Genomic DNA, 13,379 nt, shown 5'->3' with positions numbered 1-13,379 from the left:
CCTACACAGTAGATACTTTTTTGTTACAAATCAAGCTCACAAACACTTGTAGGAAATAAGTACAAGTGCAGAAAGAGGTGCAAATCAATATCACCCACATAATATGTAGAAGTGGCAAGTGAAAAAATTCCTACTCAGGGTATTCCTCCTCAAGTATACATACACAGTACTGTACAGTATATATCATTGGGTGAAAACAGACAATCTATAAAAACAAATAACCAAATTAGGCACCTCATTTAGGTTTTATTCAATTACATTCACCTAACAACTAAATACTGTATCTGAACTCAAGTAGTCCTAGGAACATAAATCTTTCTTAAGGTGGCCTAAAGGAATAACAGTGGTGTGAATAATCCTAGCTCTTGTTCTAGCAAATGGAAGGGTTATTTGGCGGTATGCTCATAAATAGGTGCAATTTCTCCTCTGATAAGATCTCACCCCCTAAATATGTATATAACCGTCTTAATGTAATGTTGAAGCTCATTTCATACTTAAAAGTGATGTTCACAAGAAACCCATTGACTTTCCCTTACAGACTAAAAGGAACTACAGTACAGTACTCAGATATCCTTCAATCTCATAAAATTCAGAAAAAATACTACTAAAGATTTCCCCCAAAGGAGTTATAAACAAATACTTTGCTATTATTTGAGAGTACTGTTCATAGTTGAGAACATACATACAAACACTGAAACAAATGAACATATACACATAAGAAAACATGAAACAGCTTGATGTGTGCACATCCAAAGGCATACACAAAAAAGTGCACTACATATTTTCATATTTTTATGCACTCACACACACACACACACATGACAATATTTGTATAATTGTAAGTGAACTAATGTCAAGACACACATACACACAATGTGCATAATTGGATGTATATAAAAATATACATATGTATCCAAATGCAAATATAAACATAGATGTCGGAACTATTGTGCACACATGCAAACACACATACTCAATGTCTATTACACAAATACAAATACAGGGGTGTATACAATGAAACAGACTCACACATGTATGCAAGTATATAAACTTGTAGACATGCATATACATATAACTTGCAAGCACACATGCATGCACAGACATAAACATCTTTCACATTAGCATGCATACATGCAATACTGGTGCATAATTATTTCTTATACACAGAAATTCATGTGCTGTTTAATGTTTTTTAATGAATTGAAAAGATGTTCATATAAATGGTAAAATCTTTACCACAAATGTACAGCAACAGGAAGCTAAAGAGTACCATAGAGAGCAAACATAGTGGGCCATATACTCCAACTCATATTCTGGTGCATAAAGCATGGTATAATCCTCATGTTTAAGCAGAACTAAGAACTTTACACAAGGAGTGCATTACTTGACAAACAAATTATGGCTAGCCACAAATATGACTATTCAAAAGGACTATACAAGAATGATACATTACAGTAAGAAAGATGGTTAAATACTGATGTACTGTAAAATACAAAAAAAATACCCTCTCCTGGTACACAGCAGCTGGTAGTTGTAATAAGGCATCACCTTGCAAGAAGGTACACCATAGTTTTAAGGGTATGTACCATATAGGTACTGTGAGTTACCTTCACAAATAAATATATTATCAACAACTTTTAACTCTGGAAAAAGTTACCAGACAGCTGTAACTAAGAATTTAAAAACTATCTCAAATACCTGATTAACTTTGAGATTAGCAGAGTCAGGGGTCTGTACTGTGGCAGAGTTTGCTGTTGGCTTTATCTGCTGCTTTAAGGTAAGCATGAAATAGTAAAGGAAATAAAGTGATGTTATTTAATGTAAAGTAAGAATAAATAATGAGAGTCACATTGAGTATTAATTGATTAAATTATGATATAATTTATTAGCATCTCAAGCAAATAGGAAAAACTATTTCAAGTTTCTTGAACAATACATTTTATCAGTACTGAGCCTTAGCCTGAAATACAACTGTTACTCCAAAAACATTAAAAAGAAAACTCTGACTTAACAAAGGATACATTTTTTAAAAGAAGAATGAAGAATATAGACAAAGGAATAAGAATTGTTAACGAACTTGTAACACAGATAATGTAAACTGTACCATACTGTACAGTATATAGTATCTGTGTTACAAGTAATGTGCAATGCAAAAATAATATAACCATTACATAACCTACTTATATTGACTCCTAAGATAGCATTTTACACTAAATTATCAAAATGAACTGTAACTGCTAAATGATTGCGCACAGCACTCAAGGCAATTAGACTTACCAGGTATATATCTGATAACACAATGACTTACTTATACTTTCTTATCAAAACTGTTTCAATATTTAAATGTCATTTTTATCTTACATTAATAGAAACAAGATGACATATCTCCCAGGCTATGGTGAATTATGCAACAAACACTGATACAAAATTATCCTATTAAAAGTGTTATGAGATACACTATACATCCCTATACTGTACACCATGTGTACCTTGTGGCATGAATATCAGAGGCATTGGTCACACTTACCTATGATGCAAAGTCAAAGATTTTTTTTTTCAAACATGATAATTTTACTTAATAACCACATACTGGGATATGAAATGTTTAATGTCACCAAAAATATCAAGAATCTTATGTCATATAAATATAAATCTTGTAATATTAATATAACACAAAAAACTGGTGTGTGTGTGTGTGTGTGTGTGTGTGTGTGTGTGTGTGTGTGTGTGTACCCTTCTGGATACTGGCACAAATGAGCATCCTGAAAGAAGAACTGCCCTTGTGGCAAAAGGTATGACATTGACATAGCAACCATTAGTGAGTCCCAGCTCCCAGATAAGGGTCAACTCACAGAACGGGGGTCTGGCTATACCTTCTTCAGGAAGGGTAAGACTGCTGCAGAGAAAAACCGCATTTATGGAGTTGTCTTTGCCAATGGCCATCGCATCCTACACAGGCTAACTGAAATGCCTATTGGGATCAATGAGTGCCTCATGACGCTCCAAGTCCCACTGAATCAATCACGTCATGCCTTTTTCATCAGTGCATACACCCCAACACTGGATGAAGAGGATGACATCAAGGAGGCCTTTTAAGATGACCTTGATAGAGTGCTAACCTCTATCCCCAGAGAAGACAAGGTTGTGCTCCTTGGTGACTTCAATGCCAGAGTTGGCAGAGATGCTAACATTTGGAAGGAAATCATAAGAAGAAATGGACTAGGCAAGCGTATTCCCAACGGTCTACTCCACATCAGCAAGTGTGCTGCACACAATCTCACTATCACCAATACCTTGTTTAGGCAGGCCGACAAGTTGAAGGGTTCATGGCAACACCCACGATCCAAACACTGGAATCTCATTGACTACATCATTGTCAGAGACAGAGATCACAGAGATGTCCTCATTACCCATGCCATGCATGGCTCAGACCACTGTGAGACTGATCATCGGCTTTTCAGAGCCAAGCTCTCACTTCATGTTGCCTCAAAACGGCGAAGGCAGCAAGCCTCCAGAAGAGGTTTTAACACTAAGAGTTTCAAGAATCCTGATGTAAAACATGCTTTCAGAGAACAGCTCAAACATGGGCTGATAAACAACCCAACAGCAAACAATGCAAATCCCAGTGCCGAATGGGATATTCTCGACACTTTCATGACAAAAACCTGCACAGAGACCCTCGACCAGATCGAAAGAATACACCACAACTGGTTTAATGAATATGACCCGGCAATCAAGGTACTCATCGATGATAAACATGCTGCTTTAACTGACTGGCAGAACAAACCTCAGTTTCAGACCAAAGCTGATACCTTCCGCAAGAAGAAAGCGGGGGCCCAGCGAGAACTTCGCAATCTAAAGAACTGGTTTAAAAATACAGCATGTGAAACACAAAAATTTGCAGATCAGCACAAGATGCACAAATTTTTCAGTTCCACTAAAACATTTTATGGGCCAAACACTCATGGCGCAGCCCCCCTCCGCTCATCCGACAGTAATTCCATAATTAAAGACGATGAAGGCCTCCTTCAGCGCTGGAAAGAGCACTACCATTCACTGCTGAACTGAAACACCTATGTGGATTCCTGACTACCCAGCAGGTGCTTCAGCATCCAGAGCTGACCCACCTCAGCTATCCTCCATCCCTGGATGAGGTAGCTACTGCCATCAAACAGAAGAAAAATAACAAAGCCTCAGGGCCTAATGTAATCCCAACCGAGGTGTATAAAGCAGGAGGACCTCTGCTTACCACCCGTCTCCACTCTCTTGGAGAATATATGGGAAAAGGAGGAAATCCCACAAGCTCTTAAAGACACCTCCACCGTCAATATTTATAAGAACAAGGGAGACCGGACAGACAGTGGAAACTACCGCGGGATCTCGCTGCTGTCTATAGCAGGCAAGATTATTGCACAAGTCCCAAGTCCTCCTAAACAGACTTCTTCCTGAGGTGGAAAACTTCCTCCCAGAATCTCAATGTGGCTTTAGACCATCGTATGGCACCACTGACAGGACCTTTGCTGCCAGCCAGATACAGTACAGGAAAAGTGCAGAGAACAGCGTCGTGACCTGTATATGGCTTTCATCGACCTAAAAAGGCCTTCGACTCGGTCAACAGGGAAGCCCTCTGGTGGACCCTCAGCCGTTTTTGGTGCCCACCAAAATTCATTGCCATTGTGAGGCAACTCCAAGATGGCATGAATGGCAGTGTCCTGCACAGCGGCACCCAGTCTGTGTTCTTCCCCCATCCAAACAAGGGTTAAACAAGGGTGTGTACTGACATCAACTCTCTTTTTCATTTTCTTGGCTGCCTTCCTTACTCGTGCCAGTGCCAATTAGCTGACGGGGTGGACATCAAGTACCGTGTGAAGGGGGGTCTTTTCAACATAAGACGACTCCAGGCAAGAACAAAGGTGTCGCCAGCTTCCATTACTGAACTTCAGAATGGAGATGACCTCATCCTTGTTGCTCACACTGAACACGACCTACAGGAGATCCTGAACACCTACGCAGATGCATATGCACACTCTGGCCTTGAGGTGAATGTACGTAAAAGTCAGATTCTCTTTCAATCTGACCCTGGTTCACACACACCTCCACCATCCATCCAGTTTAATGTAACCCACTTTCGGTGTCTCGGCTTCCACCTGTCCACCACCGCAGACATCGACGAAGAGATTCAGCATCGGATCTGATGTGCATCCCAAGCCTTTGGCAGACTCCGAAACCGTGTCTTCAGCTGTAGGGAGCTGAAATTATCTGTAAAGTTGCACTTATATTGAGCAATGGTCCTTCCCACCCTACTATACGGCAGTGAGACATGGGTCACATACAGGAGGCACCTCAAGGCACTTGAAAACTTTCAACAACGTAGTCTACGTTCCATCCTTTGTGTTTGCTTGGAAGACAAGAGAACAAATGCCAGTATTCTTGCTGACACCATCTGTAGGAGCATCGAGGCTACCATTATCCATGAACAAATACACTGGACTGGCCATGTTATCCTCATGGACGACAGTAGACTGCCAAAGCAGCGATTTTACAGTCACCTAACGAATAATAAACGTAACGCTGGTGGGCAACTGAAAAGGTTTAAGGATAGTCTTAAGATAAACCTGAAAAAGTGCCTAATGGACCCCCTCACTTGGGAGACGATTACTCCAAACTGTAACGCTTGGAGGTGCACCTCACGAGAAGGTGTCAATACTTTCGAGTTACCCCGACTGCAAACCGAGGCAGACAAGCGCCAACGCCGTTAAGACGCTGCCACCGCCCCTCCCGCACTAGATGCAGCCCTCCACATGTGCAACGAATATGAACGACTCTGCTGGTCCCGTATTGGCCTCTTTAGTCACCTCAAAACTCACCAACATAGGTGACATCCCTAATAACTCATATCATTGTATCATAGCTGGATGATCGTCATACTCGATTCCAAGTGACAGCAAAGTAGTAGTAGTAGTAGTAGCAGTAGTAGTGTGTGTGTGTGTGTGTGTGTGTGTGTGTGTGTGTGTGTGTGTGTGTGTGTGTGTGTGTATGTGTGTATGTAAGTATGTGTGTGTATGTAAGTATGTATGTGTGTGTGTGTGTGTGTGTGTGTGTGTGTATAATAATAATAATAATAATAATAATTAACGGTTTATTGAAAGAGCTTGGCAGCCAGAAGGCTGAAAATATACAGTTACATATTTGTGTGTGTGTGTGTGTGTGTGTGTGTGTGTGTGTGTGTGTGTGTGTGTGTGTGTGTGTGTGTGTGTGTGTGTGTGTGTGTGTGTGTGTGTGTGTGTGTGTGTGTGTGTGTGTGTGTGTGTGTGTGTGTGTGTGTGTGTGTGTGTGTGTGTGTGTGTGTGTGTGTGTGGGTGTGTGTGTGTGTGTGTGTGAGGAAAAGATGGATAGATTCACTCAAGTGTAAACATCTTCCTACCTGCACAGTACCTTCTACAATATACTGTATACACCATTTATATATTTTTTTGGGAAATTTCCTGGAAACTTGATGGATGATTTGATGTAAAAGAAAAAAAATTGCAGTTAGAGGGAATCAATGCAACAGACCCATCTTGGCACATGCTTATCATCCATTCATATAAAAGGTCCATCATTTGTATGAATTTGTAAGAAATTCCAATGAAAAGTTGCACACCTGTTGGTTTTACATAATGTACTTATAATTACTGTACAGACAAATAACTTTCAATTATAGACAGGCAATTTTTTATTACAAACAGGCATACATTGACAAGCAGCTACATACACATTGATAGCTATATCCACTCTCCCCACCTGGACTGACCAATGCCAGGGGATAGCAACATTTGCAATGGCTGCTCATGAAGTTTGTAAAGGGTAAAGTGAAAACTAATGCAACAGAAAGTTTGTTCAATGAACTATAAATCTACACTGAGATTTATAAGTAAATGTGTCCTTCACTTAATTAAAGTGTTCTCACTCTTAATCTATTAATTACTCTATTCTGGTTTTCTCCACAGGAAGATATTCTTACTGCTGCCAAGGGAAATTTGAAAGTCTAAAGAAACTGAGTGTGTGAGTTTCCATCATCATCATTTCATGGCCATATTCCACGTTTATGTGGGTTAGCCATGGTTGCCTGATGGCAGTTGGCCATGCTGCATTGTTTCTTGCAGTCTCTCTTGCCAGGTTCTTAAATCTAATGTCATTTTTTACAACCTCTCCTCATGACATTCTTGGCCTGCCCCTGGTGCTCCAACCCTCCACATTTAGATTCATGCATCTCTTGACCCAGTTGGTCTTATCCACCCTCTCCAGATGCCCAAACCGTTTCAGCAGGCATGTTTATTAATATAAATAAGATTGCAATAAAGAGATTTTCTGAAATAACTGCAAAGAAAAAATACTAAGAATATTTTCCCAGAGTTGCAATGACTGGTAAAAGAATGAGATAATAATAAGCTTTTGTAAAGGATTAAGAAACATATCACTTTACTGAATAAATAAATCCCGATCTCAGTTATATGAACCAGGGGAGTTATGAACTCTCTATAATCACTGTAAGCCCCTCCTTTCCTTCTTATCTGCAATGTTTCACTCATCTCTCAGAGGAAGGCCACAACAGTAAAGCCTCCAAACTGCCCTACTAATACATTTCTCTGACATCTTTATTCCCCTTATCCCTTCCCACAATTTCTCCATAATGTAACTGTTCCATGCCAGAATTATATTCTTTTTCTTTTAATACCTCATCTAAATCCTCCAGTTTCTGTATATAATCTTATATAATCTGTATTTTCCTAATTTTTTCCAGTATTTCCTCATTTCCCTCATCCCTGTTTCTTTTGACTCATAAGTCTTTCTCATTCTCATCAAATACCAGACTCTGATCTCAGTTTGCCACTACAGTATTTATCTTATTCCTTTTGCATTTTTCACATGTTTTTTATCCTCTTAACCATGTTATCAGAGTGGCAGACAAATTTTTTTTTGTTACTACAGTACCACTAAACAAAGGAATGTCAGAAACAGAAACACATCGGTCTCAAGTCTAATCATTGGAGGCTTCCGATTAAGGGATATCTGGTGAAGGGAGACTGCTGTACAACCTTTATGTTTTAAATAAAGGATAAACTTAAGCAAACTAGAATATTACTTATTATTTTGGTCATCAAATATACTGTACGTACTTCATAAATGAACTAACTGCTCCAAGGCACGATACTGTATAAGTAACATGTGAGTGCATGCCTATGTATATAATAAAAAAATAAATAAAAAATAAAAAAAATAAAATCAACTTGTACACACATATACAATAAATTACATCCTGTCCCTAAGCTGGGATACGATTGATATATTTTGAAGCTGTACTGATATTCATGTACATACTCAGACCATTGATAGCCTAGTCTAATTGTTCAACTGAAAAAGAAGAGACATTCAGCAAGGATCTGTCTCATAAGACACTGGATTATCCCTCAGTACCTCAGTATTAAAACAGTAAACATCAATGCCATAATGAAAATGGAGATCAAGAAACAAAAAGAAACTATTTTCTCCTTATAATTGATCATAATCATTTCACTTGCAATTTGATACCACCAATAATCAGACAGCCCAAACTTGTGTGATCTATAACAAGAAGTACACAAAAGACACTCATAAAACATAATATTTCAATCAAACTGGATAAAAGGCACAATTAAAAACCAAAGAAAATTTTCCCAAAACATACAAATGGTTAGTGGGTTAATCCTGATTCTTGCAGCGACTGTTGTACAAGGTCATCATTATCTACAAACATCAAAATATAAACTTAAATACCAATTACCTTTGTAACATTTCTAGGGATAGTTTGCCAATTACAGCTAGTATCTAACTTCATGCAAAAAGCATAGCACATAACACTCTTGGCAACTGTTTCCCTGCATTCCTTAATAAACATCAATCCAAAATGTATGTTAATATTATATCAAAATTTTGTCAATACTGTACTGTAAAGAGAAAACACCTGTGTGGCCTCACATCTCTGGTAAATAAGGTCACAACTATAAAAATCATCACTAATATATATATATATAAAGGATACCCTTCACCACAATGTCTAATGCAGTCAAGCACTCAAGCAACCCATCACCTCCAAAAAGTCGCAATCATAAGAAAGTCATGTCTTCCACCACCGATAAAAATATATAAAGTAATAAATGTCAGTGGTACCTCCTCTTTATAATCTTCAGGGGCTACCACTTGTTCCTCTGGCTCTGACTGCTTTTCTCCTACTGCCACCTGCTCCTCCGAAGCAGCCACCACAACGCTCTGTTCCGCAACATTGTCTCCAGTACTTGTAATAAACTGCCGTAGCAGAAAAATGATGGTGGTGGCAGTGTTTTGGCAGGTAAGTTCAGTTAAGTGAAGAACAAAATGTATTTTCTGGTTGTACTAAAATTATTTCAGCCACATGTTAAAAGACAAAGAACCACAAAAAGACAATTTAAAAATTCTGTTATTATTAGCCCATTACTAAAGTGTTGTACAGTATTCTGATAAATCTGAAAATAATCATTACTTTAACTGATTCCAAAAGTTTGTTCCAATTCTCAAAAAAAAAAAAAAAGAGGCCCATAATGTGGATATTACACACAGAAATAATACACAGTGTGTTGGGGAAACCCATCCAGTTGCAATACGAAACACATAAATTAATAAAGACAATTATCATAATTTCTTTGATATGTGTATGATTTTATGGAATATTTAAAATGTTATTTCCAAACTTGTATGACATATTTCATGCTAATAATCTTGTATAATCAACATCTTTCTTCAGTTACTAAAACCCGATGTTTAAGCTTAGTGCAAACTACTCATAACTTCTACTATGAGTATTCCAGTCCTAGGCTTCTTCATTACAATATTATAAATGCAACATCGATGCTCTAACATGTTATACTGTTCTCAAGTTCTCTCATAATAAAACATATTATATTTTCAAGTTTTGTAATATGTACTGTATTCCCTGTTTTGCCTAAAGCAACCTAAGATTTTTGTGTTCTCACAGCCTAACTAAAAAGCTTCAGCAAAATTTATACCACCATTTTTTTTAATGAAATGCCCAATACCCAAGCTCCAATACAGCACCACCATTTCCAAGCTCCTTTTTTTCATGCCTATTGCACTAATTTTTCATTAGTAAATCACAATTTAAATACTTTTCTTTTAATAAATTTTGTTTTGTTTATCAGCAAGCAATATACAGTATAAATATAGTACCTGTATATGCTTTCCTGCTGGACATGAGAATGGATACATACCTGATAACTTAGAAATTTTGATTTTTTCACTGATTTCTTTAAAATGTTCATAAGAGTAGTACTAGTAAGACACTACAGCCTTTAATTATTTGTGATATTACACAAATCTATTACCTTTACTTACATTCAGAAGTGAAGATGAAATTCTTCAATTCAAGAAAAATGGCAATAACTTGTACATCAAATTTTCATGACCTACTGAAAACTTAAGGAAGACATTTAATACACTCTGCTATACCTGATTAGGAAGAAGTTCAACGTAATTGGATGGGAAGATACCACAGTTCTGGTTGATTACTCCGTGCCACCAGTCTCCCTCCTTCTTCACTACTAAGATAACTTCTCCAGCATTAAACGTCAGATCTCCTGGTTCTCCTGACTGTACAAGAGAGATTAATGTAAATAACCTGTACAGGCTACCAGTTATCAATCTTGAGCAACAGCCCTCAACCTTCTGTCATCTGCAGAACAACTTACTAAAGACAGACTCTCACATAGTAGTTACACCTACACAATATTATCAATTCTATGATGTACAGTACATCTATCAAGCAAATTTTTTTAAATCAATCTTAGTAAACGGATATTAATTCAGTATACTGTAATACATGTGTGTGTGTGATGGACATGACTTAAAAATAAAACAATAATTTTGGCAGCAAAACAGATAAAGAATTTAAGAATATTAAAACAAGGTGAAAATAGGCAGAATCACATCATATTGCTGCAGTATTTCAAACATATTTTAGTACTGTATGTTTTTAGTTTTCCTACGGTATTCTGCCAAGTGCTTTGTAGTTCTGAAGTACGTACGGTAATAAGAAATACTTGAGATACTGGCGGGGAAGAAATTCAGCTTGACACCAAATTACCTAGAGCAGCATAAGTCTTAACAACACATTGCCTATCATGTAGTTACTAGTACACTATCTCAAATAAAAATGTACAGTATATGGAATCTGCAGTACTGAACAGGTAGTAAATAAATGTGGACCTTTGAGAAATAGATGAATTGAACCAGATTAGATTGTGATTGGATGACTTAAGCTGAGATTGGAAGAAGCTGATATTTTGTCAAAATTTTAACAGACACATATACAGTACTGTACTTTCTTTTGTGGCCTTACTTTTCCAATTTTCAATATCTATCCCAAGTGAAGAAATAAGAGCTCATCTGATTACTAAACCAATAGTCAAAACTAACATATCTCCCTCTTTGTGCACTAACATACCTGGTATGGGTATAAAGCCTGATAAAACTCTGACACTTCATCATGGACTAGGTTGTCAGGCATTGGAGGTTCCTCAGGGGCCTCCTGTGGGGTTGTCGCTGGAGATGTGACAGCAGCAGGACCCGACACCATTCGCACAAATGATCGGGGGAACCAACCCCCAACATTATTCAACTCGCCATACCACCATTGATCCTGAGAACAAAATAAAATATTTTTGGACCATTTGTACTTTAGTTTTATTAATCCATTATTACCATTTTCTTCACTATTCAAACCCTCTCCTGTTATACTACATAAGCTGTATTCCCATTAACTGGATAGAATCTACTTATGAGACTATGCATATGATATAAAGGACATCTTAAACATAATTTCTCCTTTAAATTTAGTAACCAAACAACTGACTACATTCTACTCTACTTACACACAATCTCCCTAATTCTGCCCTTCTTAATAAGTGATTATCAAACAGGGTTTACATAATATTTATATCACTTTAAACAAGTACACTACCTGTTTTTCTCTAACTGTAATACGATCACCCTTATTGAATGACAAGTGGTTTCTCTGCTTCGCTCTCCATGGGAACACTCCTACAGCATCACCTATCACCTTTTGTTGTCCGACCACAGCAGTTACAGCTTCTTCTGGGATATTCCTGTAAAGATGTATGTAACTTTTACAAACCATGTTTCTCAGTGTACTTTGATGTAAAGTGACTTACCTGCCTACTGTTTATGCACATATAAAAACCATTACCGGTAACTGCCATAAATGAGATAACAGTTGTACATTTCATGAGCAAACATTCCTTTGCCTTGCAACCTGAGGTTTAAATCATTCTTGTGGCCTAATACTTATATACCGGGTAACAAATGCATAATCACATAACCAGACCATCCAAGCAAAAATTAGTCCAGTACTACAAATTCAGACACAAAATATATTTTCAAAAGCATGGTAGATTACTTACTCTAACTGTGTACGGACAATAGAATCCGTTGCAGCTTCTGCCTCTTCTTTCTCATCAATAAGTTCAGTGTAATCTTTAGGGAACCACCCAGTCTGGCCACGAAGCTCGCCTCCAAGCCAACCTGGTTCCACTCCTTCGTGCAATGTTACCTGTCGTTTGAGGTTAATTTTAAGAACCTTATTGGTATGTACAATGTATCCAAATATACCATTGCAAAAATACCAACTAAAGACATATTATTAACTTACAACAACAATATCTCCTGGCATAATGCTAATTTCGTCATGGTTACGAGCATCAAACTGATACAGCACACGGCGACGTACAACACCCTCTGCGTTTTCTTTAGCTACTACTGGCTCCTTATTTTCAGGCTCATCTGAAGGAGACAGACCAAGATATAACTGATATAAAATATTTTACTACATAGCAGAATAAATTTAAGGCACAAACCCTAACAACAATAATCAAATCAACATATTTCTGACAACACAAAAATGTTACACCAGTAAAAAGAAAGAAATCAACACAATATTTAAGTGCAATATTCCACAATTATGTCATTAAATGGAAGACCACAACTACAGTATTTTTAAATAATTCACATATTCCTTGAGTTTTTCATAGGTTTTTGCTATCCCTATGGTTGTGTGTTTGGGTGTGAAACCTCGCTAATTTGAATACTGTATCATGAATTTGGGTTCTTCAATATTTGCATACTTTTGGTCAATCTAAAATTTTTCAGATCATTTGACCAGCAGTTGAAGGTGGTGTTGATCCCAAATTGTCAAGAAGTTTTACCAGGAGTTTATGTCCAGACTTGTTTTTGCAATACAGCATGTGAGTCATCTGAACCAGGAATTGAGTAATATCTCTAAAAAATTTTGA

At 37.4% G+C, this 13,379-nt stretch overlaps 1 protein-coding gene across 20 annotated transcripts in view; it reads right to left on the bottom strand.

The window, feature by feature from the left end:
- Positions 1-13,379, bottom strand: part of LOC121869320 (intersectin-1-like) — a 126,777-nt gene that overhangs the window by 72,539 nt on the left and 40,859 nt on the right. For 11 of the 20 annotated variants that reach the window (XR_006089532.1, XM_042370588.1, XM_042370591.1 and 8 more), the window contains 7 exons: positions 12,740-12,870; positions 12,492-12,640; positions 12,032-12,176; positions 11,516-11,710; positions 10,522-10,662; positions 9,190-9,324; positions 1,699-1,770 (listed from right to left, as the gene is read on the bottom strand). Coding sequence is in view for 19 of the 20 variants with exons in the window: in XM_042370588.1 (XP_042226522.1) it covers positions 1,699-1,770; positions 9,190-9,324; positions 10,522-10,662; positions 11,516-11,710; positions 12,032-12,176; positions 12,492-12,640; positions 12,740-12,870 (968 nt within the window). In the remaining variant the exon portion in view is untranslated. The remainder of the gene's footprint in view (positions 1-1,698; positions 1,771-9,189; positions 9,325-10,521; positions 10,663-11,515; positions 11,711-12,031; positions 12,177-12,491; positions 12,641-12,739; positions 12,871-13,379) is intronic. The other 9 variants (XM_042370589.1, XM_042370594.1, XM_042370596.1 and 6 more) reach the window with 5 other exon arrangements.

The sequence above is a fragment of the Homarus americanus genome, unplaced genomic scaffold, assembly GCF_018991925.1.
Source record: "Homarus americanus isolate GMGI-L3 unplaced genomic scaffold, GMGI_Hamer_2.0 scaffold36734, whole genome shotgun sequence".
In the NCBI taxonomy this organism is placed as follows: Eukaryota; Metazoa; Arthropoda; class Malacostraca; order Decapoda; family Nephropidae; genus Homarus; species Homarus americanus.
Note: the sequence above shows the minus strand (reverse complement) of the source record. Positions and strands in the feature narration are given on the sequence as shown.